This window comes from Dasypus novemcinctus, chromosome 19 (genome assembly GCF_030445035.2).
Source record: "Dasypus novemcinctus isolate mDasNov1 chromosome 19, mDasNov1.1.hap2, whole genome shotgun sequence".
Classification (NCBI taxonomy): Eukaryota; Metazoa; Chordata; class Mammalia; order Cingulata; family Dasypodidae; genus Dasypus; species Dasypus novemcinctus.
The window spans coordinates 33,857,810-33,885,214 of NC_080691.1; the positions used below are offsets into that span (position 1 = coordinate 33,857,810).

General features: G+C 40.6%; 1 protein-coding gene across 2 annotated transcripts; it reads left to right on the forward strand.

The window, feature by feature from the left end:
- Positions 1–3,281: 3,281 nt before the first annotated feature.
- On the forward strand, positions 3,282–27,405 carry LOC131274513 (uncharacterized). Of its 2 annotated transcripts, XR_011646603.1 has the most exons (13): positions 3,282–3,368; positions 4,329–4,399; positions 5,445–5,469; positions 10,847–10,999; positions 18,233–18,300; positions 18,748–18,772; positions 21,367–21,437; positions 21,882–21,906; positions 22,915–22,985; positions 23,439–24,859; positions 26,622–26,710; positions 27,120–27,229; positions 27,317–27,405. XR_011646603.1 is itself a non-coding variant. In XM_071210037.1 (10 exons), exons 1-10 carry the CDS (start codon positions 3,341–3,343, stop codon positions 23,595–23,597), a joined length of 696 nt encoding a protein of 231 aa, XP_071066138.1. In that variant the 5' UTR covers positions 3,282–3,340; the 3' UTR covers positions 23,598–24,979. The 2 variants fall into 2 exon arrangements, 1 of the variants encoding a protein (XP_071066138.1); XM_071210037.1 differs by lacking the exons at positions 26,622–26,710; positions 27,120–27,229; positions 27,317–27,405 and having other exon boundaries at positions 23,439–24,979.

The following is a 27,405-nucleotide window of genomic DNA, read 5'->3' on the forward strand; positions in this document are numbered from 1 at the left end:
TTGGAATCTTTAGGGCCTTGTAAGTGTAAGCTTTTACCCCAAATAATTACATTTTATAAAAGCCAACAGATTTCTGGTACTTTGCATCAGTACCCCTTTGGCTGACTAATACAGACATACATGAAACTACCCACTGCAAACATCATACTGAATGGTGAAAGACCAAAAGCTTTCCCTTTAAGATCTGGAATGAGGCAAGGATGCCAACTGTCACCACTGTTATTCGACAGTGTCCTGGACATTCTAGCCAGAGCAAGTAGGCAAGAAAAATAAATAAAAGGCATCCATATTCGAAAGGAAGAAGTAAAATTTTCACTATTTGCAAATGAGAAGATCCCATATGTAGAAGGTCCCATAAAATCTGTAACAAAGATACTAGAGCAATAAAAAAAATTGAGCAGGGAAGTGGATTTGCCCAATGGATAGGGTGTTTGCCTACCACATGGGAGGTCCAAGGTTCAAACCCAGGGCCTCCTGACCCATGTGATGAGCTGGCCCACGTGCAGTGCTGATATGCACAAGGAGTGCCGTACCACGCAGGGGTGTCCCCCGCGTAGGGGAGCCCCATGTGCAAGGAGTGCGCCCCGTAAGGAGAGCCACCCAGCATGAAAAAAGTGCAGCCTGCCCAGGAATGGCACTGCACATACAGAGAGCTGATGCAGCAAGATGACACAACCAAAAAAGACACAGATTTTGGGTGCCACTGACAAAGAATACAGGTGGACACAGAAGAACACGCAGCAAATGGACACAGAGAGCAGATAACTGGGTGGGGTGGGGCGGGAAAGGGGAGAGAAATTAAAAAAAAAAACAAAAAGAAATTGAGCAAAGTGATGTCCTAAGAGATAAACACCCAAAAATTAGTAGTATTTTTGTACAATAGTAATGAGCAATTTGAGGAGGAAATGAAGAAAAATATCCATTTCCAATTACAACTAAAATAATAAAATATCTCAGAATAAATATAACTGAGGATATAAAGGACTTATGTATGGGAAACTACAAAACTATACAAAAAGAAATCAAAGACCTAATAAACGGAAAGAGATTGCATGTTCATGGATTGGAAAGCTGAATGTTGCCCAGATGTCAACTCTACCAAAAATGAATTATAGATTCAATGCAATCCCAATGGAAATTGCAATAAACAACTTGGCAGAAAAGTAAAAGACAATCATCAAATTTATTTGGAAGGCTTTGCTATCCTGAAAGGTCATAACCATCATGAAAGACAAAGTTGGAGGATACATACTTCTTGATTTAAAACTTACTACAAAGCTACAGTGGTCAAAACAACATGGTCATGGCATACGAATAAATGTATAGGTCAATGAAATCCAATTGAGAGTTCAGAAATAGACTTTCACTTGTATGGCCAATTGATTTTTGATAAAGCTGCCAGGTATACTCAATGGGGAAATAATGGTCTCTTCAACAAATGATGCTGGCAGAACTGGGTATCTATATGTAAAAGTATGATGGAGGGTACCTATCTCATATCATATATAAAAATTAATTGAAAATGTATAAAGACTTAAAAGAACTAAGAACATAAAACTTCTAGAAGAAAACATAAGGAAGATCTTCACCATCTTGCATTGGGCAATGTTTTCTTAGACTTTATACCCAACAAAAGCAAACAAAAGAAAAATAGGTAAATGATACTTCATCAAAATTAAAATCTTTTGTGCCTAAAATACCTTTATCATGAAAGCAAAAACCAACTAATGCTATGGAAAAATTTATTTGGAAACCATATATCCAATAAGGGTTTTAATATCTAGAAAATAAAAAGAATCCTGAAACTCAACAATACAGCAAAAGACAACTCAATTAAAAAATGGGCCAAACCTTCCTAATTGAGAGGTGGAGTGGGCATCACCATCCCAGGGTCCTCAGGATTGGGGAATAAAATATGAACTAGAGTGGACTTACTGGTCTTCTACTATAGAATTATTGTGACTCTAGCAATGGAAGAAATTATATCATTATGTGGAGACTGTGGCCACTGGAGTTGCTGACGGCAGGGAAAGGGAAAAGGAGGTGTGATATGTGGGCATTTTCAGGACTTGGAGTTGCCCTCAATGATATTGCAGGGACAGATGCAGGACATTATATATTCTGCCATAATCCACTGAATGGACTGAGAGAGAGTGTAAACTGCAATGTAAACTATAATTCATGCTGAGTAGCAATGCTCCAAAATATATTCACCAAATGCAATGAATGTACCACACTAATGAAAGAAGTTGTTGATGTGGGAAAAGTGGGGGGTGTTGGGAGTACGGCATATGGGAATCACCTATATATATATATATATATATATATATTTTTTTTTTTTTAAATTTATTTTATTTCTCTCCCCATCCTCTCCATTGTCTGCTCTTTGTGTTCATTCGTTGTGTGTTCTTTGTTTCCGCTTGCATACTTGTCATGAGGGACCAGGAAATTGTGTCGCTTTTTTGTTGCATTATCTTGCTGTATAAACTCTCCATGTGTGCAGTGCCACTCCTGGGCAGGCCGTACTTTTTTTTCACACAGGGCCACTCTCTTTGCAGGGCACACTCCTTGTGTGGGGGGCTCCCCTACGTGGGGGACACCCATGCATGGCATGGCACTCCTTGCACGTGGCAGCACTGCACATGGGCCAGATCAACACATGGGTCAGGAGGCCCTGGGTATAGAACCCTGGACCCTCTATATGGTAGGCGGACGCTCTATCAGTTGAGCCACAACCACTTCCCTCCTATATTTTTTAATGTAACATTTTGTATGATCTATGTATCTTTTAAAAATAAATAAAAAATTGCATCTGAGACTAAGTGGAATCTCTCTTGAATTATTATGATAGACTGTATCAAAATAAATGTTTTTAATAGTGAAAAAATAAAAATAAAATATACGTATTTTTTAAATGGGCAAAGTCTTGAATAGATGTGTCTCCAAAGAGGATATACAAATGGTCAAAAAGCACATGAGAAGATGCTCACTATCATTGCTATGAGGGATATGCATCTCAAAAAACCAAGATGAGATACCATTCACACCCACTAGAAAGGCTGTTATTAAAAAATGGAAAATAACAAGTCCTGGAGAGGATGGGGAGAAACAGGAACACCCATTTATTTGCTGGTGGCAAAGGAAAATGGTTACACAGCAGCAGTTGGACCTTGCAATATGGAGAAGGCATTTACTCTGAAAATTCTGTGATGACCAGTTGCCATGGTTATTTCATGATGCATGCCTGGCTCACGGTTGTAACTGCCACTCTGGGCCCAGAGAGATGTGAAGTTGGCAGCACGTCGAAAAGCTCCCAGCTTCCTTCCTATGGTTCATAGAGATGGGAAATCTCAATTGCTGCTCAAAAGGTATGCTCATACTGACCTACTTAATTAAGCTAATATCCCTCAAAATTGGCTAGTTATTTTTTCACAAAATATTCTCCTCATTCTTTTTTAGTTTCTCCTCTTCAACTAGTCCTGCAACATTTTAGATGTGACTTATACTTTTCTCTCACTCCTTATCTCACATTTTAGATCCTTCTATCATGCTGGATGCCTTAAAATGAATCTCCCTTTAGAAAAAATTAGTATTTCTTACCATGTTTGGTACCCTAAACTCTCCTCCTCATGTCCATGTCTATTTTGATGCTATTTTTACTCAGCAAGAGTATAGAAAACTATTTATTTCAGAATTTGGAGTTAAAATGGATGACTAGACATCAGAAGTGAGGCATTTCATAGGATGAAGTGTCCTAAAGTTGCTTTTTAACATGCTTTTCCACTTCTATGCATCCTGAAATGTATATATAACTCAGTATATTTGGGGAATCTGTTGCTTCCATTCATATAACTAGTTTTCCAAAACTAGTTATAAGAACTTGAGTTTCTAAATTTCAGTTTATGAACCAATATGCACATTTCCTTTTATCCTTGGGGTTTATCCAAAATTTTCATTTTACAAAGTTACCTATTGATGCTTTCCCTTAACCCACTGCCCTCCCTAATGGTAAGTATGGGGAAAATAGAGTAATTTTTTCTCCACTACCTGATGAGCACTATATTTTTCAACACACAATGATAGAAAAATAGGAAAATGAACTCACAGAGACTGATAACCAAGTACACTGACAAGTTTCCCACACAGACAAAAAATATAATGTATATAGATGAGAAGAGAAATAATATTTATGCAGTGGATGGCCCCGTAGCAGCCCAATTCATATTTAGTAATCAACATCCATAAACAGAAGCATCGTGAGTCAAGCATCGTGAGTAATTCATGAGATGTATCTCTAATTCATTGATAGTTATTCTGTGTCTTCCCAGCTCCCATAGGCGACCCATTGGAGGAAGTCCCTTATGCCAGGGGAGATGAGGTGGACCCATCTAACACAAAGGTAGGGTTGACTTTATATGAAATAGATGCATTGGTTTATTGGTTTCCTTTCTTTTGCAATAAGTTCAGATTTAAAAACTTGATCATGTAGAGTATAGAACTTAGGTACTGTCTAATTGGGAGTAAGCAGGAATGGGTAGACTCTCTTACATCTGGTGCCAGAGGGCCTTCAATGTTGGTGGCATCAGGTGGGAGACTTTATGGTAGACAACCCTTGCCTCAGTGGCAATTTATTCTCTTCGGATTAATAATTTTCTAATTGTCTACCAAAAAGGAATAGGAGGGGGAAGCAGATGTGGCTCAAGGGATAGGGTTTCTGCCTACCATATGGGAGGACCTGGGTTTGATCCCTGGGACCTTCCAGTGAAAAAGAAGAAGAGAAAGCATGCCTGCATGGTGAGCCAATGCCCACATGGCGAGCCAGTGCCCACGTGGCAAGCCAGTGCCCATGTGGTGAGCCAGTGCCCATGTGGCAAGGCAATGTTCACGTGGCAAACTGAGTGCTCACGAGGTGAGAGTCCCCATGTGGCTAGACAGTGTCCATGCAAGTGAGTCACGCAGCAAAACGATGATGCAACAAAAGAGAGACAAAGGGGAGAGTCAAGGCGAGGCACAGCAGAAACCAGGAACTGAGGAGGCACAATTGACAGGGAAACTCTCTCCACATCAGAGGTCCCAGGATCGAATCCCGGTGAATTCTAGAGGAGAAAAAATGAGAAGACCAAAAAGAGAATTAGATACAGAGGATCACACAGTGAATGGATATAGACAGCAAAAACAGCAGGGTGGGGAGAAAGGGAGGGTAAGGGTGGGGGGGGGGGGATAAAATAAAATAAAGAAATCTTAAAAAAAAAAGGAATAGAAGGAAATAAGTTCTGGGAAAGTCTGTACCTTTTCCAATGGTATCCTCTACTTTGCTTTTGTGTGCTTTGACTTGACAATGGATTCCCATCTGGTTTTCGAGAGCAACTAAGAGAGCAAAAAACCTGTGTAAAAAATACACAGCATGATCTGATTCTCACATGCTTTCCTTTCCTTCATTACAGGTAGCCTCAAGAACAAGAGAAAAAGGTGTGTATTCTAAAATTACTCACTGGCTGAGGATAGAAAATAATAGAAATCTAGATGAATACTGTGGGGTTTCCTTGATGGCTTAGGTGGGGAGAATCGGGGTAATTCCCAATTCCTGTGGGAGTGAGAATTGGGGGTGTGATGAGAGAAACTGATCTCAAGGGAAAGAACCTTGATCATGTTTCTGCAACTCTGATACTGTTTCTGGAAGCAGGTGGGTAGTTGAGGCCATGTCAATGAGTAAGTCTATGTTGTGTAACTATGAATCTGAATGTGTATATGAGAGTGTTCTTGTATTTATTCATACTAGACTGTGTTCCTGTTTACACAGAAAATCATCACTGTCAATACTACCAAGAAAATAATATCTTCTGACCACTGCACAGTTTACATACAGTAACTTATTAAATCCTCATCACAGCATATGTCATGGATGTGTTTAAAATACTCACACCTCATCTGGAAAACAGAGGCACAGAGACATGTGTTAACACCTCACTAGAGCCTATGACTTAGAGCCAAGTTCTGTACCTTGGCATGAGGCTCCAATGTCAAAACCTTGAACCTTCACTTAAAGCTCAGACGTGGGAATGTTAAACAACGTACCTGGGAAATCTGGACAACATTCACATCCGTGCATATACTTGAAAGTTTTCCAGCCAACAGAGTTTCCAACCACTGTCCATCATTACAAGATGTTGCCAGTGTCACATAACCCAGATCACCCCTCAAAGCATCTTACTGCTAATTTAACATGCTTTTGTCCAGCCACATATCTGAGAGTTCAAAGTCACCTTGTAGGACAAGAAAGTCAACATCTTTTAAGTTTGGGTCACTCATCATTACCTGGCCAGTATCTGATTAGAATCGGGAGATACTTTTAGTGTATTTGCTAACATTATTGCCAGTAGCCCAAGAAATGTGCCAATCTTGCAAGCCATGAGCTGTATGCACATCAGAAGCTAAGAACTCAAAATTTCCCTTGGTTATTAGCCTAGGTCACCCTTGTTGAACAGTCTTGTGCCCCTTGGATTAGAGAGTCTCAACCCGTGCCTTTCTCCTTAATGAATTTTCCAATATGGGCTACTTAGTGCCATCATAGATCAAGCACCAGCTCATTCATGAATACACACATGGAATTTTTTAAAAAGTCAAATGCCCTATATTTCTTATGTAACATTTATGTAATCTAAAAATTAAAAAAAAATTTGAAAAGTCGAGAAGGAAATTACCATATTAAGAAGAATAGTTATTTTTAAATGTTAGGATTTCAATATTTTAAATTTCAACACTAGATTACTTTTACATCAACGAATTACTGGATACACAAAACACTGTGCCCAGAGTTCAATAATCCATACCCTGAATAAACTATAAAATTCCATAAAAGAGATGACAAATGTAGAGGTAGCATAAATGGATCTGTGGAAGGTGAAATGATTTTATAGGTAGTTAAGCTGTGTTTCAAAACACAGAGGAGGGAAACGGACTTTGGCCCAGTGGTTAGGGCGTCCGTCTACCACATGGGAGGTCCGCGGTTCAAGCCCCGGGCCTCCTTGACCCGTGTGGAGCTGGCCGTGCGCAGTGCTGATGCGCGCAAGGAGTGCCCTGCTACACAGGGGTGTCCCCCGCGTAGGGGAGCCCCACGCGCAAGGAGTGCACCCATAAGGAGAGCCGCCCAGCGCGAAGGAGGGAGCAGCCTGCCCAGGAATGGCGCCGCCCACACTTCCCGTGCCGCTGACGACAACAGAAGCGGACAAAGAAACAAGACGCAGCAAAAAGACACAGAAAACAGACAACCGGGGGAGGGGAGGGGAATTAAATAAATAAAAAATAAAAAAATAAAAAAAAAAAAAAAAAAAAAAAAAAAACACAGAGGGAGTTACGGGATATAATTTGTGTCATAATGTGTACTTTAGCATTTATGCATTTGTAGATGTATCATTTCTAGTTTCTTTAGGTTGCCTTAGTTAGAAATCCAAGAAATCCATTTCTCATTTGCTCCTGAATCTTTCCATTGTTGCCTGCCTTCCTCTCTCCCTCCCTCCCTCTATCCCTTCCTCCCTTTCTCTCTCTCTCACTCTCTTTCCCTTTCATTCTTTTTTCTTCTGGTAATCAAACTTTTCACTAATGATCCACTTTCTTTTTTCTCTTTTATATCAAATATTGATTTTCTTTAGATTTTTCGATAATAACATGCTTGAGACTTTTAAGGTGTTTTATTGCTTAGGAAGTATGACTATATAAATTTTTAAAAATCTTAATTTAAATTCCTTTTAACACCCTTTAGCATTAGTGGACTGTCCATGTTTACATAAAAATGCACAGAAATTTGCCAGATTTGGAAGTACTTCACAATCTGGTTGCACAGTTTGTAGTGTTACTTATAAGACTATACCATGTATGACAAAAAGTATTCAAAGTACAGATAGCTTTTATTCATTTCAAATTATTGCCAGTATAGAAATGAAATGAAAACTTTAACTTGAAAGGTCTCTTTCTCCAACACTTACATCAAATTTAAAAGGCACACAAAAAAATAAATGTAAAAAAGGAGAACTAAAAAGATTTGATGTTTGTCTCCTATGAAACAGTTCCATAGTACAGGTTCTTTCGTAGAAGGTGTCACCTATACAATATGTGTCAAATGCATTGAGATACAGAATGGACCAGTATTCTGTATGCTCGGGGGTGCCTCTTTTTTTTTTTTTTTAAGATTTATTTATTTATTTATTTATTTCTCTCTCCTCCCCCCACCCAGTTGTCTGCTCTCTGTGTCCATTCACTGTGTGTTCTTCTGTGACTGCTTCTATCCTTATCAGGGCACTGGGAATCTGTGTTCTTTTTGTTGCGTCATCTTGCTGTGTCAGCTCTCCGTGTGTACAGTGCCATTCTTGGGCAGGCTGCACTTTCTTTCGCGCTGGGCAGCTCTCCTTATGTGGGACTTGTGTGTGGGGCTCCCCTACGCAGGGGACACCCCTGCGTGGCAGGGGACACCCCTGTGTGGCAGGGCACTCCTTGCGCATATCAGCACTGTGCATGGGACAGCTCCGCATGGGTCAAGGAAGCCCAGGATTTGAACCGCAGACCTCCCATGTGGTAGGCAGATGCCCTATCCTCTGGGCCAAGTCCGCTTCCCATGGGTGCCTCTTATATGTCCCAGAATGACTGGGGGATAAGGATGAACAACACAAAGAGTGGGTGTGAACATGGAGAAACTCTCCTATGATGCTGTGGCATCATTCACCTATTTCATTCACCTGGAAGTTTTCTGGTATGGATTTAGGGGGATGTGCACCTGTGACCCAGCAATCCCAGTCCTTGCTATATATATCTGAGTGCCTTGAATGAGGCATGAATACTATGTCCACACAAAGGCCTGCAAAGACTCATTCATAACAGTTTGATTCTGAGTAGTCATTCAGGGAAGCAATACAGTGTATAAAATGTAGAAGGAATAAACTTATTGTGCTATGTCCTTGTGTTATATGATTACATGGCATTCCAAAAAGCAAACACTGATTTCACACAGAACAACTTGAAATTCCCACAATATTCAGATATACTATCCACCTCTACTCAACAGAGTTCATACTGTATGCTTCCATTGACAGGGTATGAAAAAGAGAGAAATCTAATATGTGGTGATCATGGTCAGATTAGTGGTAACTGCTAGGGGCTACTGATGGGAAGTAGCAAACAATAGGCTGCCAGGGGCAGGACATGCTCTGAGTGTAGATCAGGGTGTTGGCACATTGCATGTGTATAAGAAGTCATCAAGCTCTAAACTTAACATATGTGCATTTTACAATCATTAAAATAAGCTTTAATTTTTAGAAAAAAGAAATGTAAAAATTAAATATGCCCGCAAAGTAATCTCCAGGTCCCAGGGGCTTCCTATGTTTACTACAAAATATTAATAAAGACATAATGCCAATCTGGAACGTACTCGCAAAGAATAAATAGAGAGGAACACTATTTCATCAAACCAAGAGAATCTTCTGAACATGTGCCAAAATGCACAGAAAACATCTGCATTTTGGGCAAGAGATTACAAAGGAAAGTAACTGGGATTTCCAGGTGGGATTTCTGTGGGACAGTAGCAGAGGACACAGGTTGCTGAGTGCAGCCTGGGAGAGGGAGTGGGAGGGAAATCCCTTAACGGTTGAGAGTGTGGGGCCCAAAGGAAGGCAGGCCCGGGTTGCTGAGGAAAGCCCTAGATGGGAATTCTAAGCTATGTCTATGGATGGGACTCTCTCCTTTGCCACTGCTTATTCAGGCTTCACTGATTGAAGGGGAGCTAATTCTTTGCAGAGCTGTCATGGGCAACTATGTGTGAAAATCCTGGGTTCTGAGCCACCATGGTAGCCAAGCTGACCACTGGCCACCAGGAGTGGTTAGCTGACCCCCAGGAAGTCTTGCACGAGGCAGCTGACAGTGTGAATAGTTTGGGGTAGGATGTCCACGAGATTGACTGTTTCTTGGTCCTTCAGAGGAACTTCATTTGGGGGAACCTGAATTATATTTTGCATGAGAGAATTAAAATTTAGGCAGACAGCAGGGTGAGGATTTGAGCCACTCTCTTGCCCAGAATCAAGTACTTGGCTGGCCTTTGTTCACAGCTCCTGGGAGGTAACTTGGAACCCCTGGGATTTGCCAAGTGGGGGCAGTGATTGCATTTCCTAACCCAAATCCTTCACTCTGCAATGTTGTGACCACACAGGGCTGATGTGGGGATGACAGGACATTGCATATATTCTCCAGAAGCTATAAAGCATCACATCCACGTAGGGCTGAAAGTCAGTGTCCTGCCTCCCCTGTCCTGAGCCATCAAGCACCCTCTCTGGAAGCAAACACTAGTAGGATACTTGCTTATTCCTCCCAACTTTTAACAATTAAACCCTTCTGGGACTTTTATGACATATTGGGCATTTTTCTTAAGGATTTGCTTGCATTTACTCATTTTGAATTTCATAATATGCACTAATAAATAGGTTTTATTAAAATTTTCAAATGACAGTGCAGAATACTAAACCCAGAAAGTTTACATGACGTTCCCAGGCTTGGGTGGCCTCTAAATGGTACGTGAACCCAGTTGATCAGACACTAGCACCCATGCTTTTGGTCACTGTGCTTTGCTGCTTTCCTATGATGTTTCATCTACATAAAGGCTTCCCATATCTGCCTGTTTATAGAGTCTGAAGTGAACAACACAAAACTACATCTTTTGAAACTCAACTTTGATCCAATGGGGTCTTCTGGGAAGCTTCTAAATAAGAGGACCAGAGTCTGAACTATAAATAATTTATTAAGAATTCCCTGTGTTTACTATCAGTAAGATGTCAACTGATAGTGCTATTGTGAATGCATTTCCCAGGTTCTTGTCTCAAGTATAAAAAAAGAAAATGTGCTACTCAGTTCAAAAAATCTACTGCCCGCCAATCCCAGTCTGTCAGAAGCTGCAAAATCACCATGTGGCCAAAGAAGAGGAGGAGCCATCAAACATACTCAAGCAACTCTTCTTTGGAAGGTACAAGGGAAATGCAATCATTGTATTGCCTCAGTAATGATGACTGTAGTTTACTTAGCATCCCCTATTGAGGGAAAACTTACAAAAAGGCTAAGCCATGTTCTTTTTTTAAATTCATGTTTAAAAATTTTATTTATTTCGTCAGTAGGTAATGCCACAAACACATAATAAAAGATGCATTGACAAGATTGGTTCATGTTTACTAGTAAATGGCATTCAAAGTAATGTTTGGTCATCAATCTATTTATGAACTTTAGCTGAAAGAGTTGTCTTCAAATGGTGCTGTGGGATTATTATAAAATTATTATAAATTGTTGGAGTTTTAGATTCACATAAAAATTGTGAAGAGAGCATAAAAAGTTCCCACTTTCCCTGCCAACCTGCCAGTGCAGACCCAGCACAGTTTCCCCTGTTAACAACTCTCATTTGTGTGGGATGTGTGTACAACTAAAGTGACAGTACTGGTACATTGTTTTGGAGGCTCTTTCTTCCTGTCTCCAGCTCTGCGCATTTGACAGAGGCATATAGTCTTGTATCTCCCATGACAGAAGGTCAGGTGGTATATTGTTTCCCTCCAAATTACATTCAGAAATCCTTGGTACCTGTGAGTGTGTACTTACTTGGAAACAAGGTATTTGCAGATGTGATTAAGATGAGGTCTACTGAATTAGGGCGGGCATTAATATACTACATCCAAAGCACTTATAAGAAGGTAAGAGACAGAGGAGGAAGCTGTGTAAAGATGGACCATCACTGGAAGAAGCAGGCCATGTGAAGATGGAAGAAGAGATTGGAGTCATGCTGTTAAAAGCCAGGACACCTAGAGACACCTGAAGCTGGAAGAGTCAAGGAATGATTCCTGGCTAGGCTCTTCAGAGAGACAGAGAGTGGTGTTACAGACATCATAATTTTGGACTTTTTTTTGTCCCTAGATCTGTGAGGGAATAAGTATCTGTTCTCAACCCACTCAATTTGTGGCAATTTATTATGGAAACACCAGGAAACTAACCACATTTGGTACTGGGAAGTGGGGTGTTGCCTTAACAGATACATGGAGAGGTCTCACAGGGGCTTCACATCAAAATATTGCTTCCGAATACAGACACGGGTGAAGTTTACCCAGGTGTTTCCAAGCTGTATCCCGCCAGTGAGTCTTTCCATTGAGGCCCAGACATCAAAGATAACAAACGGTCCTCAGCACTGTGCCCTCTCTGGATCCCCCAACTATGTGATAAAAAAATAAAAACATAGTGAAATTGTTCTTGTATTCAAGAATTTTGGAGAGTAGGTTTTTACATAAGATGGCAACAAAAATAATGTACTTGACAATTAAAAATATATAAAAACTATATATTGAAATCTGATTGACCTTCCCTCCCTTTCTTTACTCCTCTATGATCTGTCTTAAGTAACAACTGTTAAATTTTTGCACATCCTTTTGGATTTACTAATTGAATATACACATAAATTGACACTGTACCACAACTTTTCTAAGGCCTTTACATATAGTACTGATATGTCTTAATTTTTAAAGAAGTTTTAGATTACATGAAAGTTAATTTTTAAATAAGGAGATTCCCATATATCCTACCTAATCCCCCCTCACATTTTATACCTTTAACAACATATTTTGTTAGTGTGATATATTTTTACAATTGATGAACAAATATTGAAGGACTGCTATTAATTATGGTCTAGAGCTTACATTATGGTTTACACTTAGCCTGCACAATTTTACAGGTTTTGACAAAATGTATAATGGCCTGTATCCGATATTGTCATACCATGTGGAGTAATTCTAACATGCCCAGGCTATACCTATTCTTCCCTGTGCTCCCCACAGAACCTCCGGTGATCACTACCTTTACATCAATGCTGAAAGTTCTTCCATTACTAGAATAATAATAAGTCTGCTTTGGTCCATATTTACATTTTCCTCTTATGTGTTTCATTCCTCAATCTTGAGGATTTGAAATGGTTATGCCCACTCTACTTCTGATTGAGATGGGTCTTAGGTCCTATGGGGTAGATGCTTGCAGTGCTAGATACTCTCTGTCTTTTGGGGTGGGCATTGTCCATCATCATCCTTTTGTTAGTTGTCCTGGGTGAATCTGATGGACTGGAGGGTGGGTTTTGGCTGTAACTCTGCTGAGATTCAGGGGTCAACTGGCATATGAACAGACTGAAGATTTGAGTCTCTGGGACATATATCGAATGGGTATAGTTATAAGTATAGGTTCAAATATAGGGGCAGAAAAACCATGTGTAGGAAAATTATAAATGAATCTAACTCTGATACACTGGGGAGATATGCTATCATATATTCTAAGGTAAGGTCCACCAATGAGGTGCCAGTTTCCTGATGTGGGCTGCTGAACTTCCTAAAGTGTCCAGATGTCTCTAGAGCCCTCAGCAGCACACCTGCTGGAAACATTGCTTTCTATTGCACTCACTGAGATCTTCCTGATGTGCAATGCTTCATGCATCTGGGGAGGTTTAATTTTATTTCCTTTTCCCTTTTGAGTTCCTGAAAACTTTATTGTAAATGCTTTGGTATTCACATAATTTTCCCCCTCCCTTTTTATTTTTCTTTCTTTGAGAGCTACTCAAAGAGTTGGTACTTTATGATAAACAGTGTATTATACATAAAATTCTTTTTCCATTTACTTCAAGGGTCATTCGAAAATTACCCATTTACTTGATGCTTTAATCACTCTTTCAGTCATCCTGTAGCCAGCTGTAAGGAGCACTCCCCGATAAAACATTGGTCAGTTTCTTATTATATCTCTCCTAAACAGTCCTCTCCCACTCCTTTCTCCAACCTTCCTTTCTCCCATCCACTCCACGCAAACACACATAAAGCACAGCAAAGAAACATTCCCATTTAGGTGCTGCCAACATTGGGATCACTACAAAGGTCTCCTAATTCTTTATACATAACTCTCTTCAAAGCTAAGTTATGGTTAATTCCATGACTTGGCAAAAATATATCAACTGAGACACTTATAATTAAGGTAAAAATATGAGGGCGGTGGCCTTGGCCCAGTGGTTAGGGCGTCCGTCTACCACATGGGAGGTTTGCGGTTCAAACCCTGGGCCTCCTTGACCCTTGTGGAGCTGGCCCATGCACAGTGCTGATGCGCGCAAGGACTGCCATGCCACGCCACGCAGGGGTGTCCCCTGTGTAGGGGAGCCCCCCATGCGCAAGGAGTGAGCCCCGTAAGGAGAGCTGCCCAGCGCGAAAGAAAGTGCAGCCTGCCCAGGTATGGTGCCGTACACACGGAGAGCTGACACAACAAGATGACACAACAAAAAGAAACACAGATTTCCATGCCACTGACAACAACAGAAGTGGACAAAGACACAGCAAATAGACACAGAGAACAGACAACCGGGGTGGGCGGGAAGGGGAGAGAAATAAATAAATAAATAAATCTTAAAAAAAAAAAGAGGTAAAAATAATCCACAGTGATATTTTTATGCATTTTGGGATGAAGGACTTCATAATAAATAAGTCTACTATCATTTGAAATTGCTGCTCATCTCATTAGACCAGGTCTCTGTTAACAGTCAGGAAACTCGTTCATTCAGAAGAACAGTCATTACACTTAGGCAATCAACAATAGGATTTTGACAGCTTTTTCAGATTCATTCAAATGTGAGGTAAAAATAGAATTACCATAGGACCAGCAACCTAACAACTAGGTCTATATATAAAAAGAATTTAAAAGATGGACACAAACAGGTACTTGAAAATCAGTGTTCATGGCAATATCATACAGAATGGCCAAAAGTTGGAAACCACTCTGTAGCCATGAATATAGGAATCAGTAAAAAAAAAAAAAAAGCATATCATGGGCATTTATTGAGCCACACAAAGTAAAGAAGTTCTGATACATACTACTATATGCATGTTGCTTAAAAACATTATACCGAGGAAATAAGGAAGATACAAAAGAAAAATAGTGTATCGTTGTACTTATTTGAAATATAAGAACAAGAAAATTCAGAGAATCAAAGAAAGGGGATTAGAGTTTATTACCAGGGGCTAGGGAGTTAGGAGATTGGGCTTAATGGTTAATGGCAATAGAGTTTCTGTTTCAGGTAATGACAAAATATTGTATTTGAATGTTTTATGATGGTAACACAACATTGTACATGTAATTAAATGATGGCAGTAAATTAATTGTATGCATAAACATGGGTAAACTGGCAAATTTTGTTATATAGATGTTAACTTGTTGAAAAATTTTAAAAATTGTATAAAACAGATGAGAAATTCAAATTCAATAAAGATCTGTGAGGGTGAAGCAGTATTTCATGATGTCAATGAGACTGTGGTAATTTTGTTGGATTTCAGAAAGGGCTGGATAAGTGTTGAAACCATATCACTGTATCATATTTCACGTTTTAGTACCACTTGTTCATGAACTATTTCAAATTGATTTAGATTGTCTTTAGCTACAAAGCCAAGGATCTTATTTCTGATACCCATAATTTCCTCTCTTTGGTCTCCTTCCATAACGGGTGTCTGGGTAGCTCCACAGTCCATGTTTGCTGACCACTCAGACCTGCACATTGTAGGCCCCTGTCTGGGTCAAGGAAAGATCCCTGAATAATATCAGCAGTACCCCAGGGTACTGACTGTGACTCTGTGACCCCTTAGCTCCCCTGGAAGACTTGGTGGAGGACCCTCTTCGTGACAGGGTAAATGAAGAGGTTCCACCTAATGTCGAGGTGAGGTCATCTTTTTTTGTCTAACATAGAAATGTTCCTTTGTCATATGTGTCCTTTTTAATTGAGTAAAGATCATAATATATAATGCTGTGAATTATAGATATCACTCACTGTCCGGGGGAAAGGATATTTGGAAGGCGGATGCTTGCCAAAAGATCCCTGATAAAGAAGGCATTAAAAATGGAAACACCAAGGGAAGTGGCTGTGGCTCAATCAATTGGGCCACCACCTACCATATGGGAGGCCCTGGGTTCATATCCCAGAGCCTACTTGTGAAGGCAAACTGGCTCACACCCACGGAGAGCTGATGGCCCATGCCTGCGGAGAGCTGGCCCATACCTGCGGAGAGCTGGCGCAGCAAGATGATGCAACAAGGGAGTCAAGCACACACAGAAGAACACGCAGTGAATGGACACAGAGAGAAGACAGCAAGCAAGCCACAGTGTGGGGGAAGGGGATAAATTAAAAAAAAAAAAAAGGGAGCACCAAGTTATATATCATATGGTAATGGACTTGTGCCTTAGTACCACTATTCTGCTTGGATTTAAACTTTCATAACTACCATCAAAATGGTCTGGAAAGACATGCCCTTCAGGAAACACTTGAGCCATTCCTACATGCATTTTCCATGTTTATTTATGGGGGCTTTGACTTTACTAATGCTGCCTGTCAGTTTTCATAAACTCACCAATATCTGAGAAGACACTATTCAACATCATAGGCTACTTATAGAGTTTTCTTCTCTCCAATTCCAGGGGAACTCCAGAGAAAGTGAAAATGGTAGGTATTCTGGGCTAATCCCACATCTGAAGGTAAAATAGAGGTGAAATAAGGAACTTCCTGAAAACTTTAGGCTGGTGACATCCTGATTACAGCGTCATGGTTGTGATGAAATGGTTTCCGTGAAGGGAATCTGCCCTTACTACAGTCTGTGGCAGTGACTGTGATCTCTTTAGGTTGGATGCATGGGGGGTGGGGGAGTCTACTGTGAGTTTCTGTGGCATAGTTTTGAGTCTGTGTGTGTGCATATGCAGGCAACCATGTGTAGTTCCCCAGATGAAATGTCCCATTTAAACTGGACAATTACCAGGGATACCAGGGACAGTTTTCTCAAATATACCCCATCACCACTGCATGCTCAATGTACTTGAACTTGTTCCACACTCAGCAAAGCTGTATCTGGGGTTTGCTTTCTATGACCACAACATATATGGAAAATGACATACAGAAGTGAATGTCCCAAGCTCTTCCACTGCTAAAGGGAAGGTCTTAAATGGGAACCTAGTCATATGTCATAATACTTTGAGCTACAGACCTGAACTTACCACTCAGCCATATGCTTAATAGAAAACATGTAAGGGAGTTACAGCATCTGTACACCAAATTACCTGAACCTACAAGGAGACCAAAACTGCCCATCATTATAAAGTAGCCTCAGTGGTCACATGACCCAGGGCAATTAGATGTGTGAATACTACAGATTTTGGTATAGTTATTAGTGCACAAAGGACACAGTAATCACACATGCTAATGAGCAGCTCAAAAGTCTGAGAGTCGTGAGGCATCACATAGGATGACATGATCCATGATAACTGGATTGAGGTCACAGCTCAGCAATTTACCCAAAGCAGATAGATACCAGGTAGACAATATACTACATATGACAGCATCATCCCAAAGGACCCAAAAGCTACTCAAATCACAAGTTGCACAATAGGGTCTTTGAAAAATAACAGTTCAGATACATCTTTGTTCTTAACCTGGTGTCCAAAACCCTTGTCGAAACGCTCCTAAACAGTTGTATTTGAGGGTGTTGACAATCTATGTGTTCCTAAATAATGACTGTCCCATACTTGATGGCCAATGATGGACAGTCAATATTTCAATGAATACACACACACGGTGTGTAAAAGAAAGACTGGAAGTAAAACCATCTGATTAATAAATGGTGATATTTAAATGGTAAGACTTTAGTATTTCCAATCTTCTGTAATGTTATCTTTATCCCAATGGGTTAGTGAATAAATGCAATAGAATGCATTATGTAGAATGGAATCTAGATCATCAAAAAACTTTGCTTCTAATCAAGTGGAAATTTCTGTAGAACAAGTGATAAATGCAGTGTCAGTACATGTGGTGGAGATTGAATTTGCCTGGAGTTGTCCAGAAGATACTGGCAATTTAGGTGAGATATACCATAAAGAGGAGGTGTGATGGGACTCAGGAATTGAATTATAGCATGTATTTTAGTGCCATTTGTACACTGGGTATGGTCAGTTCCATTAGCTTCAGAACTAGGGATATTTATTTTTGTTTCTTTCCTGCTACTCTCTTTGCATCCTTCCTTCATGATGAAACATAGCCCCACAGCAATTCTCACCAAGCTTAATAAACTACCACCTGTACACAATTTAAAACATGTCTTAGGCTATAAATTTACATAGGAATTTATGAGAAACACACCAATGTGATGAGTTATTCTGTGTCATCCTATAGCCCAGGAGCAAATGATGGGGGTACTTCCAAGTGACCAAGGGGATGAAGAGGTACCATTTAAAGCCAAGGTAAGCTTAAAACTCTTTGATCTAAAGTTGACTTTTTGGTCTCTTCCATTTTAATCAATTTCAGATGAGGATGTCTACTTATGAACATAATAGATGAAATATTCCATTTCCTTGGGGTGGGAAATATCATGTGGGAGCCTCTTCTAACTGATCCAACAATGAAAAAAGCAATCACAAAGGGGAGCAGAAGTTGACAAAGTAGGCTTTTTCTCAGCTACAATTTTTTTCTCCTTGAATTAAGAATTTGTAATCACCACCCAAATTGAATTTAACAAATGCATGTCCAGGAAAATTTCATGCATTTCCTGATGTGTCAGCTACACATGCTCATCAGGTTTGCTTGACCACTATTTCACATCTGAATTTCCAATGCTTCCAAGCAAGGAAAAGTCCTTTGCAAACAGCCAAAACATGATCTGATCCTCATAAGGTTTTCTCTCATTGCAGGTGGCCCCAGGAGAAAGTCAAATTGGTACGTATCTAGAATTACCGAATTAAGGAAATTTTGGATTAAACAAGCAGGGCATTGATCCTAGGTTTGCCAGGAAAGCCAAGGTGGTTCCACTTACTGGTGGGAGTGAGGACTGGAGGTATGGTTAAGCATTATTTCCTCATGATGAGGAATATGCTCTATGGTTCTTAAGTAGATTTGTATCTATGGCAGTTATGGTGTATGTATTACGGAGCCTATGTGAAGGGATTGAGAAGGTGTCTTTTGGGGCATTACTGTGTGTTTCCCTAAGTGAAATGTTCAAAATACACAAGACAACTGTCATTGAAATCTTTCAAAAATACTGTCACATCACAATGGCACATTTTGCATATAATAACCTGTAAAAGTCTCACCTGATTCATTCCTGGAATTATGTAAACTCTCCCTATCCCTTACACCAAGATTCTCAGGGGCATAAATTAATGATGCAATATTTCAAATTCCAAAGTTGTAGAGACAAAATCTGGACTGACGCATGTAGCCCCTAAACTACTACTCTGAACTACCGAATAGTACCTATATCAGAGCCATAGGTCACTAGTGACAATGAAGGAATTTCTACGATCTATATATATGTATGTGCCCTAGATAGTTCTTAAACATGACACTCATATATTTGATATTCTCAGCAGTCACATAACACAGGTTAGCATTAGGTGCATTTTACCAGAAATTTATTCACAGTTTTTTGTTTTTTTTTAAAAAGATTTATTTTATTTATTTCTCTCCCCTTCCTGCTCCTCCATCTGCTCTGTGTCTATCTGCTGTGTGTTCTTCTGTGTCCACTTGTATTAACAGGCAGCACTGGGAAACTGTCTCTTTTTTGTTGTGTCGTCTTGCTGCATCAGCTCTCTGTGTGTGCGGTGCCACTCCTGGGTGGGCTACACTTTTTTCACGCAGGGTGGCTCTCCTTGCAAGGCATACTCCTTGCGCATGGAGAGCCCCTACCTAGGGGACACCCCTGCGTGACACAGCACTCCTTGTGCGCAGCAGCACTGTGCATGGGCCAGCTCACCACATGGGTCAGGAGGCCCTGAGTATAGAATCCTGGACCCGACATATGGTAGATGGACACTCTATCAGTTGAGCCATGTCCGCTGCCCTTTGTTTTTTTTTTTTTTAAGATTTATTTGTTTTTAAACTTTATTTCTCTTCACTTCCCACCCACCCCCTGTTGTCTGCTCTCTGTGTCCATTCTCTTTGTGTTCTTCTGTGTCCGCTTGTATTCTTGTCAGTAGCACCAGGAATCTGTGTCTCTTTTTGTTGAATCATCTTGCTGCATCAGCACTCTGTGTGTGTGGCACCAGTCCCGAGCAGGCTGCTCTTTTTCTCACGTGGGGCGTTTCTCCTTGTGGAGTGCATTCATTGCGCGTGGGGCTCCCCTACACAGAGGACAGCCCTGCATGACACAGTACTCCTTGCGCGCATCAGCACGGTGTATGGGCCAGGTCACCACCTGGGTCGGGAGGCCTTGCGTTTGAACCCTGGGTCTCCCATATCACAGGCAGACGCTCTATCAGTTGAGCCACATCTGCTTCCCAATTTTCACAGTTTTCAGTGTGAAAAACACATAGAAAGCCCCAAATGTTTCTGGCAAGCTCACAGATTATGAGATTTGTGAGGCATCAGTAGGACAAGCTTGCCAATCTCCACCACAGACAGGTCACAGACCAACATATGGCCCAATCAGACAACAAGAATTGGAGAGATTTTCATCTATTTAATAACTTTATCACCATAAAAAGAACCATAAAAAAAGATCATTCTGAGAGCTACTCATTCGAGGAACAGTAATGAGTAAGAACTCAAATTCCCTCTTAGTCATTAGGCTCATGTTCCTCATTCTCATTTCAATTTTCCTGTATTGCTAGCATAAAGATTCATGGTCACCCCCTTAACCCGTCCTAATTAACTGCTCCACCATGGGATGGATCATATAAACAAGGAGAGTCACATCACACAACAAACACAAAACATGGTAATGAAAAGCATGACAAAAGAAAAATACCATATCATGATCATTGGTTATTTTTAAATGGCAGTGCACTGGGTTTTTTGACAATTCCTACAATTATTATCTTTATGACACGTCAGTAACTCAAAACAAAAGAATAATTTGCCTAGAATTAAATCCAGCCAACCAATATTAAATAAATAAAACACTATACAACAGATGAGCATTGTAGTAGTAGCACTTTATATTAGTGGATATTGAAATGATCTTGGAAAGTTCAAAAGGATACTAACAACTAGTCTAGATTCAAAACAGGAAGAAAAAGAAAGCTCTGTAAGTGAATATCATCTATTTAATACTATTTGTAGATTGAATATATCATGTTGAAATTGGATGCCTTTAGGTACACAGCCAAAAATTTTTATTTCTCATTTTTTTCCTGTTCTTCCTCTCCTTTACCATCCTTCTTCCACCAAGGAGGATGGCCCAGCAACATATTATCCCAGGTTTATTATCCGTCAAGTCCCTATTTTCTCGCCCATTGCAATGCCATGGCAGGTCCTTGAGTAACCCATGAACATCACCCCAATGTACTGACAGTTACTCTGTGTCCTTCTAGCAACTCCTGAGGGCCTGTTGGATGAGTGCCCCAGTGAGAGGGAAGATGAGGAGTTTCCATCTAATTCCAAGGTATGGTCACCCATTCTTTCTCTGATGTAAAATTGCTGATTTTAGCTGTTTTATTTTCTTCCAATTCAATTCAGATATGAAAATCAGACCAAGTAATTTTAAACAATGTATATGATTTCCTTAGTCAGGGGAGTGTTCATTTGGAAACTATTACTAACTTATCCCTGATTCAAGAGGAATAGCAAGGAGTCATCTGTATAGTACAGGGCTGATTTTCCTCCTAGGATTAAGACCTTTGTATTTCCAACCTCAGTAGATGGGAGAGATGCATCAAACAGGAAAAGCCTGTGCCTTTCCACAAGTGTCTGTTACAGTGACTTTTTGGACCTTTATCTCAACTTGTTTCCCAAGTAGTTTTCTAAAGACAGCAACAGACTAAGCTAACTGTGCAACACTACACAGCATGCTCCAATCCTCAGAGTGTTTTCATTTCTCTAATTGTAGGTGACTTCAGGACTAAGTGAAAATGGTATGTATTTTGGTATCAGTTTACTTGTTTATTATTTTTTTAAAAGATTTATTTATTTCTCTCCCCTCCCCCCCCACTCCCGGTTGTCTGTTCTCTGTCTATTTGCTGCGTCTTGTTTCTTTGTCTGCTTCTGTTGTTGTCAGCGGCATGGGAATCTGTGTTTCTTTTGTTGCGTCATCTTGTTGTGTCAGCTCTCTGTGTGGGCAGCACCATTCCTGGGCAGGTTGCACTTTCTTTCGCGCTGGGCGGCTCTCCTTATGGGGCGCACTCCTTGCGCATGGGGCTCCTCTATGCGGGGGACACCCCTGCGTGGCAGGGCACTCCTTGCGCACATCAGCACTGCACATGGGCCAGCTCCACACGGGTCAAGGAGGTCTGGGGTTTGAACCGCAGACCTCCCATATGGTAGACAGACGCCCTACCACCTGTCCAAGTCCGTTTCCCTAGTTTGCTTGTTTCAAAAAAATCTAGACGATTTAACTACTAGGGTTTTCATGCTTTCTTTACTGTGGAAAGCATCCTGATTTTACCTTCCATGTGGGCATAATAGAGATGTCTTTCTGTTTCAGAGGAAGAAAAATGGCTGCATTCTACAGTACTTTTAGAATTTGTGTTACCATTAGGTGAATTGTGTTTTCGTTCATATCCCATGACAGTTGCACACTTTACATATATATATATACATACGTTCAGTGGACAACAATAATGGTGGGTTTCAAAATGCGGAGGAGAGTGGTAAGATTCTGTCATTGAACAAAATCCTCTATTTTAGTACCTTTGCAGGTTTCTTTTATGTTGCTTTGGGATGTTTAAGCGACAATGCCAAGGACTGCTTCCCTTTTTATTGCTGCTCCTCCATGTTGCCATCCTTCCACTTCTCAGTAGCTCACTTATGCTTGATGATTACCTGCCCCTTTATTACTCTAATCCCTTGTCAAAGTCAAGCAACGCTTCATGACTAACCCCAGAGCAACACCCAATATACTGATGCTAACTCTGTCTGCCTAGCACCCCCTGAGGGCCTGCTAGAAGAATTTCTAAGTGACAAGGCCATAGAGCACACTCCATTTCACCCCCAGGTAAGGACAACTTACTTTATCTGAGATAGAACCAATGCATTCTTGATTTCTTTCATGTCTAATCCAATTCAGATATGAAAATTTGACCATGTACAATATAGGTGGGAGGTTCAAATGTTTGGTGGGTCAGTCTTCAGTGGGCATCAGTTAGGAGCTAATCCCAGTTTCAATGGGGCAATCATAAATGACAGCATCAGGTTATAAACTATATGGCAGGAGGACTTTCTTTAGCAGAAATATTTTCTCCTTGAATTAAGAATTTTGTAATTAGTAATCCAAATGGATTTGAGAGATGCATCATCCAGGACAGCTCATTCCTTTCACCTGCTTTTGGTTCTACTTAACTTCAGATTTTCCATTCTGTATTCTAAAGTCATCAAGAGGACACAAGCCTCTGATAGCACTACAGATTAAGTTCTGATCCTTACAGTCTTTTCTTCTTTGTAATTGCAGCCAGCCCCAAGAGCAAGCAACAATGGTAGGTATTCTGAAATCATACACTTGCTGAGGAAAAATCTAGATATTAAAAAACATGGGTCTTCCTTGCTGATTGAGTCTAAAGAGGCTCCTGAAGACAACCTCCTTGTGGGAATGAGGATTTGGGTGTGGTGAAAGAAATGGACATTCCAGGTAAGAACTAGGGCTGTCTTTCTCAAGAAGTTGAGTACTGATTAGCTGGTATGTGTTTGTGTACATGGAAGTAGTGTGTTTTTACATGGGTATGTTTGTGATGTAATAATCGGAATACACATGTTTGATTCTCAATGCGCATGTGTGCAAATGTGAGTCCTTTAAGGTGTTTTCTGGATTTTTCACCCACTAAAAAGCACAATGACTAGTGCCCATCAATATCTCTTCATGGATAAATATGTATGTCAAATATTATCAAATTATGTACTAAATAAGTGTTGCTTATAATATGTCAAGTATACCCAGCAACTTGAGAATAATCCATCATAACTGAAGAAAATTTTCAGGAAGTTCTTTAGGGAATGAAATATGGCACAGGATCCTTCTTCTTGGGATTTAATAATATGCCTTGGTTTAATAATAAATCTTTCCTCTACGTAAGGCTTTACTTATATCTCAGTATTTTGAATGGTCAGGATAAAAGAAAAGCAGATATATATGTCCATTCATTAATATATGAGACAGGGAAGTTTTGAGAAGGTAAATAAAGTATTCAGAACTGCACATTTAATGAACACAGACCGAGGAACTGGAGATATTAGCTGCCTTGAGTCATAATCCATGCACTTTCTTCAAGCCTCTTCTACCTGGCAGAGATTCTAAAATTTGACTATAAATTTGTCAAAATTTGTAATTTTAATTCACACAGCCAGGGCATCTGCAGCAAACTCTAGTTTTTGCAATTTTGCCGAAGCCCAATACCCATTTCTGCTAGTAGCTGTGGTACGGATGATGCAGAGGGAACACGTTCATCCTCACAAAATGCTCCCCAAGGCAGCAGCCCAGAGTCTAGCACTAGGTCTGTTCTTTGAACTCATCTAATACAGAGCATGTCCAAAGAGTCATAGTTTCAGGGGGACAAGATTGGAGGTGAGTGCTATATTTTCCAGCTAAATAAGGTAGTGAGACGTTGAGAGCCAATTTCTTCCCCTCCTCTCCCTGACTTGCAAGTTGTTTGCAATTTCTTGTTGAAGGCCTCAGACTCCAGAGAAGCCTGGGAATGTCTTAGAACCTAGGATAGAGAGCTGGGTTTTCCTATGGTACCCAGCATGGCCTCAAGGAAGAAGGGAGGGGTGGGAGTGCCCCAGTCTCCAATAACGTTCCTGTGCATCTTTGTTTTCCTAAAGACTGGCTTGCAGATAGGAGATATGACTCCACTAGTAGCGATGAAGATGACAATCCAGGTAGGTTACAATTCTCAAGGAAAGAGCTCATGGAGAAGATACCAAGATCAGCAGTTATATCTGGTGCCTTGGAGTCTATGGAAGGGGGCATGATTTCAGAAAGTACAGGAAATATTTATGAGGGCCTGCTTTCATCTATTCATATTTAATCACATAAAAGTAGGAGATATAACCACCATGAGCTTTGTGTGTGTTGTGTTTTAAATCAACTTTCCATGTATTTTAGTTTAAAGTAACTTCCCATAGACTCGTTTTTTCAAGCCTTTTCAACAGTCTGACAACAAATCTTTGGTTTTCCTTGGTTAGCATCCACAGTAAGTGATACAAGAGATTGTGGTTTGGATTTTGGTGATGAATTTCGATGGGGTGGGTCAGTTGGGACACAACTGTCCCAGGATCTCCCCTGGACCTGGGTCAAAGTGTTTTTAGCTACTCCCAGATGGCACTTGAGAAGTAGGGCCTATCCCTGTGCACTTGTAAGTCTAGTTTTACTTCCGTCATATTCTATCCTTATTGTGGATCCTGCTTTAAAGGTTAACTATGGGTTGGATGCTGTAAAGAACATTTACACTGGACCTACTAAACATGTACCTCTGTCCTTGAGAGGTGTGGCTGAAGCACATTCTTGAACTCACTTCTATTTCCCAATGAAACCCAATGCTGATTTAGGTTTGAAACCTAAATTTAATTATATCTGAGAAAGTTTGAATCCAGCTGCCTCTGAAGGGCTTACAAAGCCCAGCATGGTTTTCTGAGGACTCGTGTGAATGGGCTGCTCCCTTCCTTCACACACTGGCCCTCAGAGTCCTACTGAGCTGGTGCTCCGGAATTGAATAGGCCAATATCAGAGCCTCTTGGCAGGAGGGCCACAGGTTTCCTCCTGCTCTTTGAATTCAGTGCTGTGGTCAGCTCTGCCCTGTTTCTCAAGCAACATTCATTTCTCTCCCTGTACCTTTCCTCAGGCTTGTCAAAGCACCCAAGCTACCCAGGCCTGAAAAGGCTCCATGAAACCTAAAAGGGTCAATTCATTTAAATGGCCACATATTCTGCACAAAGGCTATTATCTCACTTGCAAGATAAGGGAATGTGAAAAAGTTAACTTTTCTTCTAATCTCATGTTCATCCTCTCTAGAGGGCTTTTTTGAAAACGTATGGAGATGTTGAGAGGGCAGAATACCTGCCACAGACCTAAAATCATACCAGGCACTGGAAAAAACCACTTGCTTAGTGTGGGTTGGTGGTAGCTCTCTTCCCCTGGATCTGATTCAACTCCAGATCCTGAGTGTTGCACCTGGAATTGGTTGAATTGGTACTTAGTCAATCTCTCGTTTGAAGAGGGCAGCATGATACACTTAATCATTCCCCCATGTTCTCATAAGGAAGAACAATGTAAATGGAAGACAAGAATAAAGGAAATAAGAAGTATTGGGAGAGAGAAGAGAGGCAGGGAGGTTCTGAGGCAAGGTGATAGAAAGGAAACTAATAGCATGCTTAGCAAGACAGAGAATATGACTGCCTCCTTTGAGGACAAGGAGGAAATGGGCATTCCTCCCTAAAATTATACTGTGTGTGGTCTCAAAAAGGGTCCCTGTTGACCTTTGGCCAACCACATATGGCATAGGAAAATCTATCAAGGCCCAAAGAAAGTTGGGAGTGATGAGGACAGAATTTGGTGCCAAGTTCAGGTCACAGTATGACAAAAACAAAACAATAGGGGATCTAATTCCCCCTGAACCCTAACTTTCTCCTTTCCTTTTGCAAGGTCGCCCTATCACCGTCACCGCAATGATACACTCTGAAGCGTTTTTCACAGACTCAGAAGAGTCAGACATAGAGAATGGCAATTTCCATGTAATTTATTTCCTCTTTCTGCCTAATTTAAAAATCTTCCTGTTTCTTATTTTTAAGCATTTCTTAGTAGCTCTTCCCTTTCCCCCTCTTTTTAAAATTCTCATCTCAAAGGACCTGGTATCTTCCAGGAAGGTGAGGTTATACAACTAATGATGTTTTTAAAATGTTTCTCCACCTTCTTCACCTACTGTATTTTAACATTGAATGGATTTCCAACCCTACTATGTACCATAATCAACTGGTATATCCTGAATGGCCCAGGCAAGAAGTTGTGCTGGAAGTCAGAAGCATTGGCCCACATCATGTGGGGTTGGCCCCTGGGAAGTGGGTTCTGGGATGGGCTCTCCCTTCACTGGTGTTTTCCTGCATATATGGCTCTGGAAATGTAAGTGTGTTCTTTTCCCTGCAGCTGTCTACACTCTTTGGGGAGGAGAAGACTGTTTACACCAATCGTCGTTTCCAGGAATACACGGAAGGAATCAAGGATGTAAAAAGAGAGAAAGAAGAGGAAGAGGAAATGTTAGTGTGGAGTGGGTAGGATGAGGAGGGGAAGGGAAACAAGTTGACATGCACTCCAGTGATTCCTAACTTTCTCTGACACTTCAGGACACTCAGCATTCCTGAGGAGATTACTGGAGCGACTGCATGGGCTTGTGAACATGGAGGTGGAGATAAGAATCCGATGGTGAAAATAA

What these genes read in the sequence shown, in the direction of transcription:
- LOC131274513 (XM_071210037.1), top strand. Translation starts at nt 3,341, where the DNA reads ATGGGAAATCTCAATTGCTGCTCAAAAG. An exon ending in TGGACCCATCTAACACAAAG is followed by an intron (nt 4,400 to 5,444) that starts GTAGGGTTGACT and finishes CCTTCATTACAG; the next exon opens with GTAGCCTCAAGAACAAGAGA. An exon ending in AAGCAACTCTTCTTTGGAAG is followed by an intron (nt 11,000 to 18,232) that starts GTACAAGGGAAA and finishes GTCATCCTATAG; the next exon opens with CCCAGGAGCAAATGATGGGG.